General features: G+C 49.0%; 1 protein-coding gene across 4 annotated transcripts in view; it reads right to left on the bottom strand.

Moving 5' to 3' along the window:
* abcc10 (ATP-binding cassette, sub-family C (CFTR/MRP), member 10) overlaps positions 1 to 21,575 on the bottom strand; it is a 712,922-nt gene that overhangs the window by 194,238 nt on the left and 497,109 nt on the right. For all 4 annotated transcript variants that reach the window (XM_072500316.1, XM_072500319.1, XM_072500315.1 and 1 more), the window contains exons 14-15: positions 20,724 to 20,895; positions 2,377 to 2,720 (exon numbers count right to left, since the gene is read on the bottom strand). In XM_072500316.1, coding sequence (XP_072356417.1) covers positions 2,377 to 2,720; positions 20,724 to 20,895 — 516 coding nt within the window. The remainder of the gene's footprint in view (positions 1 to 2,376; positions 2,721 to 20,723; positions 20,896 to 21,575) is intronic.

Below are 21,575 nucleotides of genomic sequence, written 5' to 3'. Positions count from 1 at the left end.
AAGCTCTAAGCTCAATTTCTGGCCATGGGGTTCAGCATCAAAACAGCATCATCAACGTGGCCAATATCATGTTGGTCCTTATCATTTTTAGGCATCGTTGGGGGCTACCTTTAATCAACAATTGTTCAATTTAAATGTGTACTGAAGGCTGTCCATTTGACGCCATGTTCCTCTCTAAAATGCATCAGTCAGGAATATTAAGATAATAACAAAAATACAATAGAAACCGAAAATGCTTGAAACTTTCAGCAGGTCTGGCAGCATCTGTGGAGAGAGAAACACTGTTAATATCTCCAGCTCTGAAAAAACGTCATACGGACTCGAAAAGTTAACCCTGTTTCTCTCTCTCCACAGATGCTGCCAGACCTGCTGAGTTTAGGCAGCACTTTTTATTTTTAAGTCAAGAACACACCTGACCAGTTTTGCCAGCTCTACAGTAGCCCAAACAGCAATCATTGAAAGGGACCTCAAGAGGTCACAAGTCAAATGATAAAGGTCCAAGGTTTGTAGGAGATGCTGGATCCCAGCTCTCTCTCTCTCCCCCTGCCTCATCCCTGACCACCATTCCCCAGTTTCTGACTCATTCCGAGCTATTTCCAAATTCTTATTTGCCAATCTCCCTTTCTTCCAGAGACCTCAATTCGTGGCCCCTGTACCTGCCATCCTCTTTGCTGACCCTCAGTACCCTTCTACCCAAACCTATTCACCTTCTTCATCCCAACTCCCAAAGATATTCCATCTTGTATTTGACCTGGAAGTGCCTGATGCTGACACTGAATTCACCACATTGGAACGGCAACATTGGAAGTTAAAAAAATTATGGAAACAAATGTAAAGCTTGATAACAGTGGCTCATCCAATCACAGAAGCTCATTCCCAAGACTTTGTCACAATTACCTAAAATTTAGTGTTTACAGAACAAAACAGAAAATCCTGGAAATACTCATCAGGTCAGACAGCATCTTGGCAAGAAAGTTAATGGTTATCCCTCCACAGCTGTTGCCTGACCCAATGTGTTTTTCCAGCAGTTTTTGTTGTTATTTCAGATATCAGTATTTTACTTTTGTATTTACCAGCGATTTCCAGGTGTTTTCCAACTCCAGCTGTGCTCAGTCAGGATTTGAACTCATGTTTTTGGATTACTGGTTCAATAACATAATCACAATGCTGCCGTTTCTGCAACAAGACTCAGGACGCAGTCTAATGGAAAGGCTTCTCAGTGTCATTTGTAGCAGGTTTTACTGGGAGTTGCTCTCCGGCTCTGTCAGCGAGTTCCCCACCGTTACTTAACCACAGTTAGTCACTTCATTGGACCTGGACAGTTTTTCCTGGGCAAGCCCACAGTTAGAACTATTTACATCACCGGGGAGAAGAACTTGCTGGCCAGACCCATTCCTCAGAGATCAGGCCACCATTTTGAAAGGGTGCCCCGATCACTATGTAAGCTTGAGGGTCCCCCACGTCCCCCACCCACACACATGGGCATTAACCCATACCCCCCAAGTGAGAATACCCCACTATGGGGTCGCTGTGGTCCCCCTTTTACAGGCCATCCCACGCGCCTTTTAGATACCCCTCCAGCCCCCCTTCCAGGACCCCCATCCTTTATCCCCCCTTCCGGAGGGCACTTCATACCTGCCCTTCACCCCCCCCCCCCCACTTTTCATACACCCCTCAACCATCCTTTCCTGGGCTTGGCTCCCCAAGGCTTTGCCCCTTGGCAGTGCCACCTCAGCACCTTGACAATGCCAGAGTGGCAGTGCCAAGGTGCCAACCTGGCATGGCCAAGATGCCTGGATGCCAGAGGGAGAGCCAGGGTGCCACCATGCCTTGTCCCTGACCACCTAGGGATCTTTAATGGCCTGGGAGACCCCCTTCCCCCCCCCCCCCCCCCCCCCCGAGGTGTCGTGACATCTGGTCCACATTTGTATGGACCGGAACTAACCGGAGCCCATGTGACTGCTCGCTGGGGAGCCGGTTAGATCATGGGAGGCCATTCGATAAGGGGTCCTTCCCGTTAAGGATATGGAGATTGGCCTTAATTGGTAATTACTGGTTTCTCGTCACATCGCGACGGGATCTGGATCTTGCCAACAGGAACGGACCAGTTTGATTGGAAACCAATCGCCCAGGCGGCTGTTCGCAATTCTCCTGCAATCTAACAGAATTGCGTGATTCGTGCCAGCGCGACATGGCTGTTAGATTGCACCCTCAAAGTCACTACAGCGTTAGACGACTGCTACAACACAGCACTCCACTGAAATGACTCAGATTCAAGTTGATATTAAAAATAACTATTAGCACTTTTCCCCCAAAATAGCACTTGCAGAGAAGATACTCCTTTGGAAAATATTGATCCGTGTTCATAAAGCTCACCTAGGAACTGCTCGAAATGCCCTGATGGTGGTGAGACCAGACAGTGTCTCGGAAAACTGTGTATAAATTGGTGACAGTGTGATGGCCGTGAGGCGCTTCAGCTCCCTGGAGGTAAAGCGGTAGTAGCGTTGTATGTAGAAGTAGAGTATAATCAATGGCACCAGAACCAGCAAGATCCAAGGCAGACTGTAGCTAATCATCAGAATTGTGCCAAGTAGACCGTACGACGTCGCCAGGAATATATTGAGGGTAAAGGGTAGTGTGTCATCTACACTGTAGAGATCAGTCGAGAAACGGTTCACAATGCGTCCAATAGGTGTAGTGTCAAAGAACACCGATGTTGCCTAAAAGTAAAATGAAAAGCAATGAAGACCATTTTTCCATTTTCCTTCCCTAATACGTGAACAGTGAGTTGGGCATGCTATTAAATCAAACACTGTCTTCACCAAACTCCCACCCTGCCCTCATCTACACTAATACTTTGTACAATACTGTACAGCAATCAGGGCAGAATTTTCTGGGCCCGTTGTGGTGGGGGTGGAGCCAGAAAATGTGGCGAGTTGTTCAAAAGTTCATAGATTTTGGTAGGACTGGAAGATCCCACAGACGGGAAGGGTCGCAAAGTTCTGTCCCTAGCTTTTTGTCTCTAGATTACCACTACATTAGTGTTAAATGAACTTTCCAAACCCACGGCCACTTATCCAGAAGGACAAGAGCAGCAGGTACCTGGGAACCCCACCACCTGGAGGTTCCCCTCCAAGTCACTCCCCACCCTGACTTGGGAAATATATCGCTGTTCCTTCACTGTCACTGGGGCAACACCCTGGAACAGTGGGTGTATCTATGCCACATGGACAGCAGCTGTTCAAGAAGAGAGCTCACCACCACTTTCTCAAGGGCAATTAGGGATGGGCAATAAATGCTGGTCTAGCCAATGACACCCACATTCCGTAAATGAACTTTTCAAAAAGCAGGGTTTGAACCTGAAATGCACCTGCACTGTTCTATGCAGTCCTTTTGTGCACATTCTTTACATTTTATCTTTGTGGGGCAATAAATAGAGTGTCATAAACTCATAAACAAGAATTAACAATTTGGTGAGACTGGGACTTTAAGAAGGAGGGGGAAGGAGGTGTTGCTTTGTACCTCTGGAAGTGCTTTGTGTTTGTTTGAGACAGTAAGTATTGAAAAGTGTTGTCCAGTTTTACATGCTTAATTATCATGCAGAAATTTTTTAAAAATCTCTTCGAATAAATTCAAATAGAGACATGAATAATATAAAGAATCTCGAGTAAAATATGGCAGATTATGGGGGCGATTCTCCGTGGTGCGGACCAAGTACCCGCGCCATCGTGAATGCCGTCGCGTTTCACGATGGCGTGAACATGGCTCGGGCATGACCTATTCTGGCCCTCACAGGGGGCCAGCACGGCGCTGGAGCGGTTCACGCCGCTCCAGCGTCCTTACGCGGCACCAAATGGGCGCCGCGCCAACCCATGCATGCATAGTTGGGGCAGCCCAATCCTGTGCATGCGCAGTTGGGCCGCGCCATCCTGCGCATTCGCGGGGAATGTCTTACGCGCGCGTCCCTTCACCAACGTGGCGCCGGTGTTCTGGGGCCACGCGTGGAAGGAGCCCGGCCCGCCGATCGGTGGGCCCCGATCGCGGGCCAGACCCCATCAGAGGGCCCCCCCCCCACCCCCCCGGTGAAGGAGCTGCCCCCCCCAGCGTTCCCGCCGGCACCGTCCACCCCTGGTCGCTGCCGGCGGGAACCTGTCGTGTCGTAGCGGTCGCTCGGCCCATTCGGGCCGGAGAATCACCGCTCGCCGTTTGCGGCGGTTCTCCGAGCGGCCCGGTGCGAATCGCGCGATGCTGGTTTCCAGGGGGTGGGAGAATCGCGTGCGGGGGTCGGGGCGGGGTGGCGCGATTCGAACAGTGGTTATTCTGATGGACAGAGCATTAAGCAGGAAATAATTGGAGCTTGTAATAAAGACAACGTAACAATTTGGGGTATTTAATTTTCACATATACTGATGCTCTAAACACTTTCATCAGAGAAAATGGTTAATCTTCAAGCATTAAGAACATTCTGGAAGAATCTGAGCGCGCTTTGGCAGTTGGGTGGAAACACAGAGTCATGTGGAACTGGGAGAAGAGGCTACAAGAGAGGGAGAGCTGTAAATAGTGGGTAAGATAATAATAATCGGTAAGTCTTTTCAACTTCTATCACTTTTATGGTTTGAAAATCCGTTTTGTGGTTCATAATCTGCAAGGGCAGATAATTGGTAGTTACGAGGACAAGGAAAGCAGGGCCTGAGAGAATTGGATATAATCTGATATTAAGCACCTTCTAAAGGTTTAATTTAAAGGGTTACGTCATGACAGGAGATCTCCAAGCCTTGGTTTGGATTATAGAACATAGAACAATACAGCGCAGTACAGGCCCTTCGGCCAACGATGTTGCACCAAAACAAAAACCATCTAACCTACACTATGCCATTATCATCCATATGTTTATCCAATAAACTTTTAAATGCCCTCAATGTTGGCGAGTTCACTACTGTAGCAGGTAGGGCATTCCACGGCCTCACCACTCTTTGCGTAAAGAACCTACCTCTGACCTCTGTCCTATATCTATTACCCCTCAGTTTAAAGTTATGTCCCCTCGTGCCAGCCATATCCATCCGCGGGAGAAGGCTCTCACTGTCCACCCTATCCAACCCCCTGATCATTTTGTATGCCTCTATTAAGTCTCCTCTTAACCTTCTTCTCTCCAACGAAAACAACCTCAAGTCCATCAGCCTTTCCTCATAAGATTTTCCCTCCATACCAGGCAACATCCTGGTAAATCTCCTCTGCACCCGCTCCAAAGCCTCCACGTCCTTCCTATAATGCGGTGACCAGAACTGTACGCAATACTCCAAATGCGGCCGGACCAGAGTTCTGTACAGCTGCAACATGACCTCCCGACTCCGGAACTCAATCCCTCTACCAATAAAGGCCAACACTCCATAGGCCTTCTTCACAACCCTATCAACCTGGGTGGCAACTTTCAGGGATCTATGTACATGGACACCTAGATCCCTCTGCTCATCCACACTTTCAAGAACTTTACCATTAGCCAAATATTCCGCATTCCTGTTATTCCTTCCAAAGTGAATCACCTCACACTTCTCTACATTAAACTCCATTTGCCACCTCTCAGCCCAGCTCTGCAGCTTATCTATATCCCTCTGTAACCTGCTACATCCTTCCACACTATCGACAACACCACCGACTTTAGTAATGTCTGCAAATTTACTCACCCACCCTTCTGCGCCTTCCTCTAGGTCATTGATAAAAATGACAAACAGCAACGGCCCCAGAACAGATCCTTGTGGTACTCCACTTGTGACTGTACTCCATTCTGAACATATCCCATCAACCACCACCCTCTGTCTTCTTTCAGCTAGCCAATTTCTGATCCACATCTCTAAATCACCCTCAATCCCCAGCCTCCGTATTTTTTGCAATAGCCTACCGTGGGGAACCTTATCAAACGCTTTGCTGAAATCCATATACACCACATCAACTGCTCTACCCTCGTCTACCTGTTCAGTCACCTTCTCAAAGAACTCAATAAGGTTTGTGAGACATGACCTACCCTTCACAAAGCCATGCTGACTATCCCTGATCATATTATTCCTATCTAGATGATTATAAATCTTGTCTCTTATAATCCCCTCCAAGACTTTACCCACTACAGACGTGAGGCTCACCGGTCTATAGTTGCCGGGGTTGTCTCTGCTCCCCTTTTTGAACAAAGGGACCACATTTGCTGTCCTCCAGTCCTCTGGCACTATTCCTGTAGCCAATGATGACATAAAAATCAAAGCCAAAGGTCCAGCAATCTCTTCCCTGGCCTCCCAGAGAATCCTAGGATAAATCCCATCAGGTCCCGGGGACTTATCTATTTTCAGCCTGTCCAGAATTGCCAACACTTCTTCCCTACGTACCTCAATGCCATCTATTCTATTAGCCTGGGGCTCAGCATTCTCCTCCACAACATTATCTTTTTCCTGAGTGAATACTGACGAAAAATATTCATTTAGTATCTCGCCTATCTCTTCAGACTCCACACACAATTTCCCATCCCTGTCCTTGACTGGTCCTACTCTTTCCCTAGTCATTCGCTTATTCCTGACATACCTATAGAAAGCTTTTGGGTTTTCCTTGATCCTTCCTGCCAAATACTTCTCATGTCCCCTCCTTGCTCGTCTTAGCTCTCACTTTAGATCCTTCCTCGCTACCTTGTAACTATCCATCGCCCCAACTGAAACTTCACACTTCATCTTCACATAGGCCTCCTTCTTCCTCTTAACAAGAGATTCCACTTCCTTGGTAAACCACGGTTCCCTCGCTCTACGCCTTCCTCCCTGTCTGACCGGTACATACTTATCAAGAACACGCAGTAGCTGATCCTTGAACAAGCCCCACTTATCCAGTGTGCCCAACACTTGCAGCCTACTTCTCCACCTTATCCCCCCCAAGTCACGTCTAATGGCATCATAATTGCCCTTCCCCCAGCTATAACTCTTGCCCTGCGGTGTATACTTATCCCTTTCCATCATTAACGTAAACGTCACCGAATTGTGGTCACTGTCCCCAAAGTGCTCTCCTTGGATTTGTTTATTGTCACGTTTACCGAGGTACAGTGAAAAGTATTGTTCTGTGTACAGCTCAGATCGATCATTCCGTACATGAAAAGAAAATACATAGGGCAACATAAAATACACAATACAAACACATAGACACAGGCATCGGGTGAAGCATACAGGAGTACAGTACTACTCAGTAGAGAAGATGTGTGAAGAGATCAGTTCAGTCCATAAGAGGGTAACAGTGGGGAAGAAGCTGTTTTTGAGTCTGTTCGTGTGTGGTCTCAGACTTTTGTATCTCCTGCCCGATGGAAGAATTTGAAGTGTGGGTAAACCGGGAGGGAGGGGTCTTTGATTATGCTGCCCGTTTTCCCAAGGCAGCAGGAGATGTAGATGGAGTCAATGGATACGAAGCGGGTTCGTGTGATAGACTGGGCGGTGTTCACGACTCTCTGAAGTTCGTTGCGGTCCTGGGCTGAGCAGTTGCCATACCAGGCTGTGATGCAGCCCGATAGGATGTTTTCTCTGGCACATCTGTAAAAGTTGGTAAGGGTCAATGTGGACATGCCGAATTTCCTTAGTTTCCTGAGGAAGTATAGGCGCTGTTGTGCTTTCTTGGCCGTAGCATCAACATGGGTGGACCAGGATAGATTGTTGATGATGTGCACACCTAGGAATTTAAAGCTGTCAACCATCTGCACCTCGGCCCCACTGATGCAGACAGGGGTGTGTACGATACTTTGCTTCCTGAAGTCGATGACCAGCTCCTTAGTTTTGCTGAGATTGAGGGAAAGGTTGTCATGGTTACACCACTCCACTAGGTTCTCTATCTCCCTCCTGTACTCTGACTCATCGTTGTTCGAGATCCAACCCACTACGGTTGTGTCGTCAGCAACCTTCTAGATGGGGTTGGAGCCAAATTTAGCCAAGCAGTCGTGTGTGTATAGGGAGTATACTAAGGGCTAAGTACGCAGCCTTGCGGGGCCCCAGTATTGAGTACTATCGTGGAGGAGGTGTTGTTGTTTATCTTTACTGATTGTGGTCTGTTGGTCAGAAAGTCGAGGATGCAGTTGCAGAGTCAGGAGCCAAGTCCTAGGTTTTGGAGCTTTGATATGGCTGGGATTATGGTGTTGAAGGCGGAGTTGCAGTCAATAAATAGGAGTCTGATGTAGGAGTCCTTGTTGTCGAGATGTTCCAGAGGTGAGTGTAGAGCCAGGGAGATGGTGTCTGCTGTGGACCGCTTGTGGCGGTATGCGAATTGCAGCATATCGAGGCGTTCTGGGAGTATGGAGGTGATGTGCCTCATGACCAACCTCTCGAAGCACTTCATTGTGATCGATGTCAGGGCCACCGGACGACAGTCATTGAGGCACGTTGCCTCGTTCTTCTTTGGCACCGGAATGATGGTGGTCTTCTTGAAGCAGGTGGAGTCCTCGGAACGGAGTAGGGAGAGGTTGAAGATGTCTGCAAACACATCTGCCAACTGGTACACGCAGGATCTGAGTGCACAACCAGGGACACCGTCAGAACCCGTCGCTTTCCGAGGGTTCACTGTCAAGAAGGCCGATCTGACTTTGGAAGCTGTGACGGTGGGTATGGGTGTGTCCGGGCAGTTGACAGTGGTTTGATGGTTTCCTGCTTAAACCGAGCATAGAATGCACTGAGTTCATCGGGGAGGGGTGCGCTGCTGCCGGAGATTCTGTTCAGCTTCAGTTTGTAGCCCGTTATGATGTTTAAGCCTTGCCACAACCGATGAGAGTCTGTGACATTAGTCTGTGTCTCTAGCTTGATCTGATATTGTCTCTTGGTATCCCTGAATCTCCTCTTGCTCCATGTGGGAAACCGGGAACCAGCATGTGTGCAGGAAGTGTCTCCAGCTGCAGCTCCTGGAAGCCTGGGTTTTGGAGCTGGATCGGTGGCTTGGGACACTGTGTAGCATGCGTGAAGCTGAGAATGTCGTAGATAGCACGTAGAGAGAGGTAGTCACACCGCAGGCTCAGATTCCACAGGCAGGAAGCGAATGTGTGACCATCAGGCAGAACAAGAGCAGGCAGTGCAGGAATCTCCTGTCGCCATTCCCCTGCAAAAACAGATCTACTGCTTTGGATACTGTTGAGGGGAATGAACTCTCAGGGGAAAGCAGCAGTAGCCAATTTTGTTGGTTCTGCTACAGTGGGGAGGAATAAAAAGTGTGAGAATGCAATAGTTATCGGGATTCAATTGTAAAGGGAATAGATAGGCGTTTCTGTGGCCTCAAATGAGACTCCAGGATGGTATGTTGGATTGGATTTTGTTTATTGTCACGCGTACCAAGGTACAGTGAAAAGTATTTTTCTGCGAGCAGCTCAACAGATCATTAAGTGTTGCCTCCCTGGTGCTCGGATTAAAGATGTCTCAGAGCGGTTACAGGACATTCAGGAGGGGGAGGGTGATCAGCCAGTGGTCATGGCGCACATCGGTACCAACGACATAGGTAAAAAAAGGGATGAGGTCCTAAAAGCAGAATATAGAGAACTAGGAGGAAAGTCGAGAAGTTGGACCTTAAGGTAGTGATTACAGGACCGGTTCTGGGGGAGGTGGGACCTGTACAAACTGGACAGGTTACACTGATGTCCCAGGGGGAGTATTTGCTAGAGTGGTTGGGGAGGGTTTAAATTAAAATGGCAGGGGGATGGGAACCTATGCGAGGAGTCACAGGTAGAGGAAATAAGGACAAAAACAAAAGACAGAAGATGGAATAACAAAATTGATAGGCAGATAAACCAAGAGCCAGATTCAAACAGGGCCACAAACAGGGAAGTTAACACGTGGCTGAAAGAGTGGTGTGGGAATGAGGGGTTCCTTTTCATGGAACACTGGCATCAGTTTTGGGACAGGGGGGACCTATACCGTTGGGATGATCTCCACCTGAACTGAGCTGGGACCAGTGTTCTGGCGAAAAGAGTAAATAGGGTGGTCAATAGGACTTTAAACTAGAGATTGGGGGGGAAGGGAAAGTCAAGCAACCAAGAGGTGAAGTAATCAGTGGGAAGCGTAGCTGCTTAGGAATACAAAAAAGCACGAAAAGACAAAACTCAGGAGAGGTTACGATAGTCCCCATCCCACAAAATATGACACAGTGTATGGAAAGGCTCAGTAAACCAAGGTCCACCACACTAAGAAAACAAAAAGGGACGGTCAATAGAGAATTAAAGGTGTTATATTTAAATGCGCGCAGTGTACGGAACAAGGTAGATGAGCTTGTGGCCCAGATTGTGACTGGCAGGTATGATGTGGTAGGCATCACAGAGACATGGTTGCAGGGGGTTCAGGACTGGCATTTAAACATCCAGGGATTCACAACCTATCGAAAAGACAGAGAGGTGGGCAGAGGGGGCGGGGTTGCCTTGTTAATTAGGAATGAAATTAAATCAATAGCACTAAACGACATAGGGTCAGATGATGTGGAGTCTATGTGGGTAGAGTTGAGGAACCACAAAGGCAAAAAAACCATAATGGGAGTTATGTACAGGCCTCCTAACAGTGGACAGGACCGGGGGCACAAAATGCACCACGAAATAGAAAGTGCATGTCAGAAAGGCAAGGTCACAGTGATCATGGGGGACTTCAATATGCAGGTGGACTGGGTAAATAATGCTGCCAGTGGACCCAAGGAAAGGGAATTCATTGAATGCTTACAGGAGGGCTTTTTGGAACAGCTTGTGATGGGGCCCACAAGGGAACAGGCCATTCTGGACTTAGTGTTATGTAATGAGCCAGACTTGATTAAAGATCTTAAAGTAAGGGAGCACTTAGGAGGCAGTGATCATAATATGGTCGAATTCAATCTCCAATTTGAAAGAAAGAAGGTAGAATCAGATGTAAAGGTGCTACAGTTAAATAAAGGTAACTGCAGGGGCATGAGGGAGGAACTGACGAAAATCGACTGGGAGCAGAGCCTAGTGGGAAAGACAGTAGAACAGCAATGGCAGGGGTTTCTGGGAGTAATTGAGGACACAGTACAGAGGTTCATCCCAAAGAAAAGAAAGGTTATCAGAGGGGGGATTAGGCAGCCATGGCTGACAAAGCAAGTTAGGGAATGTATCAAAGCAAAAGAGAAAGCCTATAATGTGGCAAAGAGTAGTGGGAAGTCAGAAGATTGGGAAGGCTACAAAATCAAACAGAGGATAACAAAGAGAGAAATAAGGAAAGAGAGGATCAAATTTGAAGGTAGGCTAGCCAGTAACATTAGGAATGATAGTAAAAGTTTCTTTAAATACATTTAAAACAAACGGGAGGCAAAAGTTGACATTGGGCCGCTCCAAAATGACGCTGGTAATTTTGTGATGGGAGACAAGGAAATAGCTGAGGAACTAAATAAGTACTTTGCGTCAGTCTTCACAGTAGAAGACATGAGTAATATCCCAACAATTCCGGAGAGTCAGGGAGCAGAGTTGAATATGGTAGCCATCACAAAGGAGAAAGTGCTAGAGAAACTAAGAGGTCTAAAAATTGATAAATCCCTGGGCCCAGATGGGCTAGATCCTAGAGTTCTAAAGGAGATAGCTGAAGAAATAGTGGAGGCGTTAGTTATGATCTTTCAAAAGTCACTGGAGTCAGGGAAAGTCCCAGAGGATTGGAAAATCGCTGTTGTAACCCCCCTGTTCAAGAAGGGAACAAGGAAAAAGATGGAAAATTATAGGCCAATTAGCCTAACCTCGGTTGTTGGCAAGATTCTAGAATCCATTGTTAAGGATGAGATTTCTAAATTCTTGGAAGTGCAGGGTCGGATTAGGACAAGTCAGCATGGATTTAGTAAGGGGAGGTCGTGCCTTACAAACCTGTTAGAGTTCTTTGAAGAGATAACAAATAGGTTAGACCAAGGAGAGCCAATGGATGTTATCTATCTTGACTTCCAAAAGGCCTTTGATAAGGTGCCTCACGGGAGACTGCTGAGTAAAGTAAGGGCCCATGGTATTCGAGGCAAGGTACTAACATGGATTGATGATTGGCTGTCAGGCAGAAGGCAGAGAGTTGGGATAAAAGGTTCTTTTTCGGAATGGCAACCGGTGACGAGTGGTGTCCCGCAGGGTTCAGTGTTGGGGCCACAGCTGTTCTCTTTATATATTAACGATCTAGATGACGGGACTGGGGGCATTCTGGCTAAGTTTGCCGATGATACAAAGATAGGTGGAGGGGCAGGTAGTATGGAGGAGGTGGGGAGGCTGCAGAAAGATTTAGACAGTTTAGGAGAGTGGTCCAAGAAATGGCTGATGAAATTCAACGTGGGCACGTGCGAGGTCTTGCACTTTGGAAAAAAGAATAGAGGCATGGACTATTTTCTAAACGGTGACAAAATTCATAATGCTGAAGTGCAAAGGGACTTGGGAGTCCTAGTCCAGGATTCTCTAAAGGTAAACTTGCAGGTTGAGTCCGTAATTAAGAAAGCAAATGCAATGTTGTCATTCATCTTAAGAGGCTTGGAATATAAAAGCAGGGATGTACTTCTGAAGCTTTATCAAGCATTAGTTAGGCCCCATTTAGAATACTGTGAGCAATTTTGGGCCCCACATCTCAGGAAGGACATACTGGCACTGGAGCGGGTCCAGCGGAGATTCACATGGATGATCCCTGGAATGGTAGGCCTAACATACGATGAACGTCTGAGGATCCTGGGATTATATTCATTGGAGTTTAGGAGGTTGAGGGGAGATCTAATAGAAACTTACAAGATAATGAATGGCTTAGATAGGGTGGATGTAGGGAAGTTGTTTCCATTAGCAGGGGAGACTAGGACCCGGGGGCACAGCCTTAGAATAAAAGGGAGTCACTTTAGAACAGAGATGAGGAGAAATTTCTTCAGCCAGAGAGTGGTGGGTCTGTGGAATTCATTGCCACAGAGGGTGGTGGAGGCCGGGACGTTGAGTGTCTTTAAGACAGAAGTTGATAAATTCTTGATTTCTCAAGGAATTAAGGACTATGGAGAGAGAGCGGGTAAATGGAGTTGAAATCAGCCATGATTGAATGGTGGAGTGGACTCGATGGGCCGAATGGCCTTACTTCCACTCCTATGTCTTATGGTCTTAGGGCCACAGTGAAAAATAGCGGGACTAGTAATGTTAAAAAGACAAGCTTCAAGGCTTTGTGCCTTAACGCACGGAGCATTTACAATAAAGTCGATCAACTAATTGCACAAATAGACGTGAATGGCTATGATATAGTCGGGATTACGTAGACATGGCTGCAGGGTAACCAGGGATGGGAACTGAATGTCCAGGGGTACTCAGTATTTTGGAAAGACAGTCAAAAAGGAAAAAGTGGTGGTGTTGCATTGCTGGGTAAGGAGGAAATTAACACAATAGTGAGGGAGGATATTAGCTGTGACAATACGGAATCTGTATGGGTAGAGTTGAGAAACAGCAAGGGGCAAAAAACGTTAGTGGGTGTCATTTATAGACCCCCAAACTGCAGTGTATTGTTGGGAATGGCATTAAATAGGAAATTAAATAGAGTACGAAAATAAGATTGCAGGAAACATAAAAACTGACTGTAAAAGTTTCTATAAGTACGTGAAGAGAAAAAGATTGGTGAAGACAAATGTAGATCCCTTACAGTCAGAAACAGGGGAATGTATTATCGGGGCAAAGAAATGGCTGAGCAACTAAACACATACTTTGGTTCTGCCTTCAAAAATGAGGACACAAATCAGATACCAGAAATGTTGGGGAATGCAGGCTTCAGTGAGAAGGAGGGACTGAAGGTGATCAATATCAGTAGAGAAATGGTGTTGGGGAAATTGATGGGATTGAAGGCTGATAAATTCCCAGGGCCTGATAATCTACATCCCATGGTGCTGAAGGAAGTGGCTCTAGAAATAGTGGATCTAGAAATTGGTGATCATCTTGCAAGATTCTACAGACTGTGGAACAGTTCCTGCAGATTGGAGAATGGCTAATCAAACTCCACGATTTAAAAAGGAAGGTCGAGAGAAAGCAGGAAATTATAGACCAGCAAGCCCGACGTCAGTAGTGGGGAAAATTCTAGAATCCATTATTAAAGATTTTATAGCAGAGCACTTAGAAAACAGTGGCAGGATCGGACAGAGTCAGCATGGATTTATGAAGAGGAAATCATGCTTGACAAATGTACTGTGCACCATAAGACCATAAGACATAGGAGCGGAAGTAAGGCCATTCGGCCCATCGAGTCCACTGCCCCCAGATTTTGAGGGCCGCCACCACCACCGGGCTCGTGGTATACATCCTTGGAGGGAGCGGCAGCGGCGCCGTTGCCAGCGCCCCCAGACTCGTACCCACACAGGACGCCGTCTCCAGCCTCCTCCATGCAGCCCCCTCCCCCTCCATCACCCACTTGTGCACCATTGTCGCATTGGCGGCCCAGTAGTACCCACAGAGGTTGGGCAGCGCCAGCCCCCCCCCCCCATCTCTACTCCACTCCAGGAACACCCTTCTCACCCTCGGAGTCCCTCACGCCCACACAAACCCCGTTATACTCCTGTTAACCCGTCTGAAAAAAGCCTTCGGGATAAACACGGGGAGGCACTGGAACAGGAACAAAAACCTTGGGAGCACCGTCATTTTGATTGACTGCACCCTACCCGCCAGGGACAGCGGCAACGGGTCCCACCTCTTGAACTCCTCCTCCATTTGCTCCACCAGCCTTGTAAAGTTAAGCCTATGCAGGGCCCCCCAGCTCCTGGCCACCTGGACCCCCAAATATCTGTAACTCCTCTCCGCCCTTTTTAGTGGGAGCTCGCCAATACCCCTCTTCTGGTCCCCTAGCTGAACTACGAACAGCTCGCTCTTCCCCATATTGAGCTTGTACCCCGAAAAGTCCCCGAATTCCCTAAGCATCCTCATTACCTCCGGCATTCCTCCCACCGGGTCCGCCACATACAGCAGCAGGTCGTCCGCATAAAGCGACACCCTATGCTCCTCCCCACCCCACACCAACCCCCTCCAGTTCCTCGACTCTCTCAGTGCCATAGCCAGGTGTTCAATCGCCAGTGCGAAGAGCAGGGGGGACAGGGGACACCCCTGTCTCGTCCCTCGGTGCAACCGAAAGTACTCGGATCTCCTCCTATTTGTGGCCTCACTCGCCATCGGGACCTCATACAACAGCCTAACCCACCTGTCAAACCCCTCCCCAAACCCGAACCTCTTCAGCACCTCCCACAGGTACCCCCACTCTACCCTATCGAAGGCTTTCTCAGCGTCCATCGCCACCACTATCTCCGCCTTCCCCTCCTTCGCCGGCATCATGATAACGTTCAAAAGCCTCCGCACATTCGCGTTCAACTGTCTCCCCTTCACAAACCCCGTCTGGTCTTCATGGATGATCTGCAGCACACAATCCTCAATCCTCGTGGCTAAGACCTTCGCCAGCACCTTGGCATCTACATTTAGCAAGGAAAGCGGTCTGTAAGACCCACATTGCAGGGGATCCTTGTCCCGCTTCAGGATCAAGGAGATCAGTGCCCGGGACATCGTCGGGGGTAAAGCCCCCCCCTCCCTTGCCTCATTGAAGGTCCTAACTAACAGCGGGCCCAACAGGTCCATATATTTTTTATAGAACTCGACCGGGAAACCGTCCGGCCCCGGTGCCTTTCCCGCCTGCATGCTTCCTATCCCTTTGATCAGCTCCTCCAGCCCAATCGGGGCCCCCAGTCCCGCCACCAGTCCCTCTTCCACCTTTGGAAACCACAATTGGTCCAGGAAACAGCCCATCCCTCCCTCCTCCCGTGGGGACTCGGATCGGTACAATTTCTCACAGAGGTCCCTGAAGACCCCATTGATGCCAGCCCCACTCCGCACCACGCTCCCTCCCCTGTCCTTAACTCCCCCGATCTCCCTAGCTGCATCCCGCTTCCGAAGCTGATGCGCCAGCATCCAGCTTGCCTTTTCCCCATACTCGCAGATCGCCCCCTGGGCCTTCCTACACTGCACCTCCGCCTTCCTGGTGGTCACCAGGTCGAATTCGGCCTGGAGGCTGCGCCTCTTCCTCAACAATCCTTCCTCAGGTTCTTCCGCATACCTCCTGTCTACCCTCACCATCTCCCCCACCAGCCTCTCCCTCTCCCCCCGCTCCCTCCGCTCCTTGTGGGCCCTGATGGAGATCAGCTCTCCCCTCACCACGGCCTTCAGTGCCTCCCATACCATCCCCACTCGGACCTCACCGTTGTCGTTGGTCTCCAAGTACCTCTCCATACTTCCTCGGACCCGCTCGCTCACCTCCTCGTCCGCCAACAGCCCCACCTCCAAGCGCCACAGCGGGCGCTGGTCCCTCTCCTCCCCCATCTCCAAGTCCACCCAATGCGGGGCGTGGTCCGAAATGGCTATTGCCGAATACTCGGTATCCTCTACTCTCGCTATCAGCGCCCTACTCAAAATTAAAACGTCGATTCGAGAATAAGCCTTATGGACATGTGAGAAGAATGAAAATTCCCTAGCCCCTGGCCTTGCAAATCTCCAAGGGTCCACCCCTCCCATTTGGTCCATAAATCCCCTCAACACTCGAGCCACTGCCGGCTTCCTACCCGTCCTAGACCTGGAGCGATCCAGTGCTGGATCCAACACCGTGTTAAAGTCTCCCCCCATTATCAGGCCCCCCACTTCCAAGTCTGGGATCCGACCCAACATACGCCGCATAAAACCCGCATCGCCCCAGTTTGGAGCATACACATTGACCAGTACCACCCTCTCTCCCTGAAACTTACCACTTACCATTATGTACCTACCGCCATTATCTGCCACAATGCTCGACGCCTCGAATAACACCTTCTTTCCCACCAAGATCGCCACCCCTCGATTTTTGGCATCTAGCCCCGAGTGAAACACCTGACCTACCCACCCTTTCCTCAGTCTTACCTGGTCTGCCACCTTCAGGTGTGTCTCCTGGAGCATAACCACATCCGCCTTGAGCCCCTTCAGGTGCACGAACACGCGGGCCCGCTTAACCGGCCCATTCAGTCCCCTTGCATTCCAGGTTATCAGCCGGATCAGGGGGCTACCCGCCCCCCCTCCTCCGCCGACTAGCCATGACCCCTCCTCGGCCAGCCACACGCCCGCACCCCACACCCGACCCGTTCCCCACAGCGGCATACCCCCGTCTCGACCCACCCCACTCGCTCCAGCTCCTCCTTGATCTTAGCAGCAGCAACTCGATCCCCCCCCCCCCCCCCCGCCCCGGGCTAGGACCCATCCTAGCTGGTTTATTCCCCCCATTGCACTTCCGCAAGTCAGCTGACTCCTGCTGACCCCGGCCACTCCCGCCTCCCCTTCGACTCCTCCCATTGTGTGGCACACCCTCCTCTCCCGCTCCCCATTCACAGGCTCTCCCCCTCCTTTCTAAGCGCGGGAAACAATCCTCGCTTCGCCCCGGTCCCGCCCCCCCCCCCCCCAAGTCTTCGGCGCGGGAAAAAATCCCGCGCTCTCCACCTACCAGGCCCCGCCACCAACCAAAACAGTGCCCAACCCACCCCATCCACCCTCCCCAACCCGAAAGAGAAAAACACAGAGAAAAAGAAACCCAAAACAATGCAAAGGGCCCCCCCCCCGAACCAAAAATAGGCATAACATATCCACCGCAGTCCCCAATTGCCCATCCCGACCCTCAGTCTGTGTCCAGCTTCTCAGCCTGAACAAAGGCCCACGCCTCCTCCGGAGACTCAAAATAATGGTGCCGGTCCTTGTAGGTAACCCACAATCGCGCCGGCTGCAACATGCCAAACTTCACCCCCTTCCTGTGCAGCACCGCCTTCACTCGATTGTACCCGGCCGTCCTCTTCGCCACCTCCGCACTCCAGTCCTGGTATATTCGAACCTCCGCGTTCTCCCACCTACTGCTCCTCTCCTTCTTGGCCCACCTGAGCACACACTCCCGATCGACGAACCGATGGAACCGCACCAGCACTGCCCGCGGAGGCTCGTTAGCCTTGGGCCTCCTCGCCAACACTCTATGGGCCCCTTCCAGCTCCAGGGGCCCCTGGAAGGACCCCGCTCCCATCAGCGAGTTTAACATGGTGACCACATAGGCCCCCACGTCTGGCCCCTCAGCCCCTCCGGGAGGCCCAGAATCCGCAGATTATTCCGCCTCGACCGATTCTCCATCTCCTCGAACCGCTCCTGCCATTTCTTGTGGAGCGCCTCGTGCGCCTCCACCTTTACCGCCAGGACTAAGATCTCGTCCTCATTGTCAGAGATCTTTTGTTGAGCCTCTTGGATCGCCACCCCCTGGGCCGTCTGTGTCTCCAGCAGCTTATCAATAGAAGCCTTCATCGGCTCTAGCAGGTCTGTTTTAATCTCTCTGAGGCAGCGCTGGATACCCTCCTGTTGCTCCTCCGCCCACTGCCTCCACGCTGCCTGGTCTCCGCCCGCCGCCATTTTGTCCTTCTTCCCTCCCTTCTTCTGGTCCACCACCACCTTTTTTGTCACCCCGCTCCTAGTTAAAGCCATATACTGACGGGGAACTATTATTAACTCCTTCCCACACCGGGAAACGTTGAAAAAGTGCCCTTGGGGGTCCTGAAAAGAGCCCAAAAGTCTCGAGAGGGAATCCTTTTGGCAGTGTTCGCTTCACCAATCTGCCCCAAAATGTCTGTGGAAACTCCTGAAAAAGGTCTAAGAGTCCGTTCCAGACGGGAGCTGCCGAATGCGTGACCTACTCCTCCATGGCCGCCACCGGAAGCCTCGTCCCCGCTTCTTCAGTGGCCTTGGTGAGATCTTTTCACAGTTGTTCCCTCTGCTGTTAGAATTCACTTTTGATAAAGGCCCTCAGGTCAGTTTGCAGCTTTAAGCTTGCCCTTCCCCCGCCTGCATGCTGAAAGAGGCCCTGTTTATCCTGTTGCAGCCAAATCTTTTACTGTTTCTGCCGTGTCTGGTTGCCAAAAGACACAACACTCCTGGGGGACACCGTCAGGGGAGTGTTGCAGTCTTCTTGCCACACCGGGAAATGTCAAACAAATGCCGTGGGGGCCCTGCAAAAGAGCCCAAAAGTCCGTTCCAAGCGGGAGCTACCGAATATGCGACCTAGCTCTGCATAGCCGCACCCGGAAGTGGCCTTGTATATTGATCAGATAGTCAGACACAGGGGTCGGAATATTTCGATTGGTTTGGGTGTTCTTTGCAATCACTGTTTGTGGAGGTGGATAGAAGAGAGGACAAACATTCTGGTTATGCCCCCAGCAAAACAGAAGCAGCAGGGAGAGACAGCAAGTTTACAGTCATATACTTTAACCCACCTAGTGGAGTCAGTCTCCCAAATTTCAGGAGATAGTAACACAGAATGAAGAGGCTTTTGCACAACACAAAAGTGATTGAGGTTGAGTTAAAGGCATGGAGATTAGAATTGATGAAGACCCTACCCCACGACCTCGGAGGCAGTACAATTTTCTACAGGAGGCAGAGGCAGGTTTCTACCATGGCTTATTCCTTAGTAGAGCAATGGGTATGAAGACCAATATCCATGCATGTCAACTCTATTTGGCCAGTTCATAAACCAGATGGGTCATGGAGGCTGATGGTGGATTATTGTGACTTAAATAAGAACATTCCTCCCTCCACACCCACGATAACTGAATGGCAGATTTGATAGCAGTTATACCCCCAAACAACCAGCGTTTTCTGTGCTAGATTTTCAAACGAATTTTGGTCAATTCCAAAACGTCAGGAAGATCAATACAAATTTGCCTTTACCTTTAATGGTCAAAGGCATACGTGAACATGCCTTCATGTTGACTCCACCTAATGGTATTAAGATTTTTTAAGTATCTTGTCCAAACCTCCTTAATAGTGATTTCAGGTCATATGATATCAGGCTAACTGGCCTGTAGCTCCCTGTTTGCTCCTCCCTCCTTTCTTGAACAGCTGCAACAAAAACAGAAAATGCTAGACAATCTCAGCTGATCTGATGGCATCTGTGGAGAGAGAACGGAGCTAACGTTTTGAATCTGGATAAGTTAGAGAGGACTAGAAATTGATAGCGTTGTGGGGGTGGAGGGGGGCGTGGAGCAGTGGAATGGATAGAGGACCAGCAATAGGTGGAGATTGTCAAAGATATCATGGGTAAAAAGACAAAGGGAATGGAAATGGTGGTGATTATGGCGAAGAAAGGAGCTGATAGTGGCACATTAAGAGATTAGAATGTTTTTATGGCAGAACAAAGGTAAATAGTGTGTCAAAGGAAAACCCTTCTTATTCACAATATTAAGGTGATATTAATAATAATAGGAGAGACAGAAACTACTTCCGCTGCTTGGGGCATCAAGGACTAGAGGGCATAATCTAAAAATTAGAGCCAAACCTCTCAGGAGTGAAATTAGGAAACACTTCTATTCACAAAAGGTGGTAGAATTTTGGAACTCTCTCCTGCCAATGTCAGTCCATCCTGGATCAATTGTTAATTAAAATCTAAGCTTAAAATAGTTTTGTCAAAATTAAAAGGTTTTTAGGGATGTTGTGATAGGTCGAAGATCAGGCATGATCTCACTGGATGGTGGAACAGGCTCAAAGCTCTAAATGGCTTACTCCTTTATCTAGGTTCCCTTTTTTTATTAGCCCGAGAACAGAATGGAGTGCAGGTGGAAGAGTTAACCATGGGAGATTTACTGGTCTTACTCATGTATAACAAAGTGGAACGACGAAAGATATATACATATGAATAAATATATAAATTAAGATTTGGACTCCGAGGATCCAGGGATGAGCCACTGACCTTTAACACCTGACCGAGAAGCTTGTTGTGAATAATCACCGCGGCACAAATTGCTCCGTAGGCAAAGAGGAATGCACGGGCTGCGGTGAATACAGTGTTTACTACAGCAATGCAGCCATAGACAGTGAGGTAGAACTTGAGATGTGGCGAAATTTTTCCGTTGGCGTGAGATCTGTCAACATAAAGAATGTGTTAGACAGCAAGGTAATATCTATTGATTTCACTGCAGGTATCACATTGCATTAGAGCCTTATCAACTCTCAGAAACACCCCGATGCTGAGCATATGCCTTGAATTATTTGCCATGGCATTAAGAGAACGCAGGGGTGTAGTGATATTGCCAAAAGACCAGCAAGTCAGCGATAAAAGCAAATTACTGCGAATGCTGGAATCTGAAACCAAAGAGAAAATGCTGGAAAATGTCAGCAGGTCTGGCAGCATCTGTCGGGAGAGAAAAGAGAGAATTGAGTCCAGATGACCCGTGTCAAACCTTTGCCAGACCTGCTGGGATTTTCCAGCATTTTCTCTTTGGCAGTCAGTCAGAGACCCAGGGTAATGTGCTGGGGACCCGGGTTCCAATTTACCACTCCAAATGGTGACATTTGAATTCATTTAAAAAATCTGGAATTAAAAATCCAATGGCCGTGAAACCATTGCTGATTGTTTCAAAAACCCAAGTGATTCACTATTGCCCTTTAGGGATGAAAACCTGCCATCCTCACCTGGTCTGGCCTACATGTGACTGCAGAACCACAGCAATGTGGCTGATTCTAAAATGCACTTTATATCAATACTGCTAAAAATTCAATAAAAAGGAATGAAAACGGATAGACCACCCGACATCAACCAAGA

This window comes from Scyliorhinus torazame, chromosome 4, assembly GCF_047496885.1.
Source record: "Scyliorhinus torazame isolate Kashiwa2021f chromosome 4, sScyTor2.1, whole genome shotgun sequence".
In the NCBI taxonomy this organism is placed as follows: domain Eukaryota; kingdom Metazoa; phylum Chordata; class Chondrichthyes; order Carcharhiniformes; family Scyliorhinidae; genus Scyliorhinus; species Scyliorhinus torazame.
This window is presented reverse-complemented; position numbering and strand designations above follow the sequence as displayed.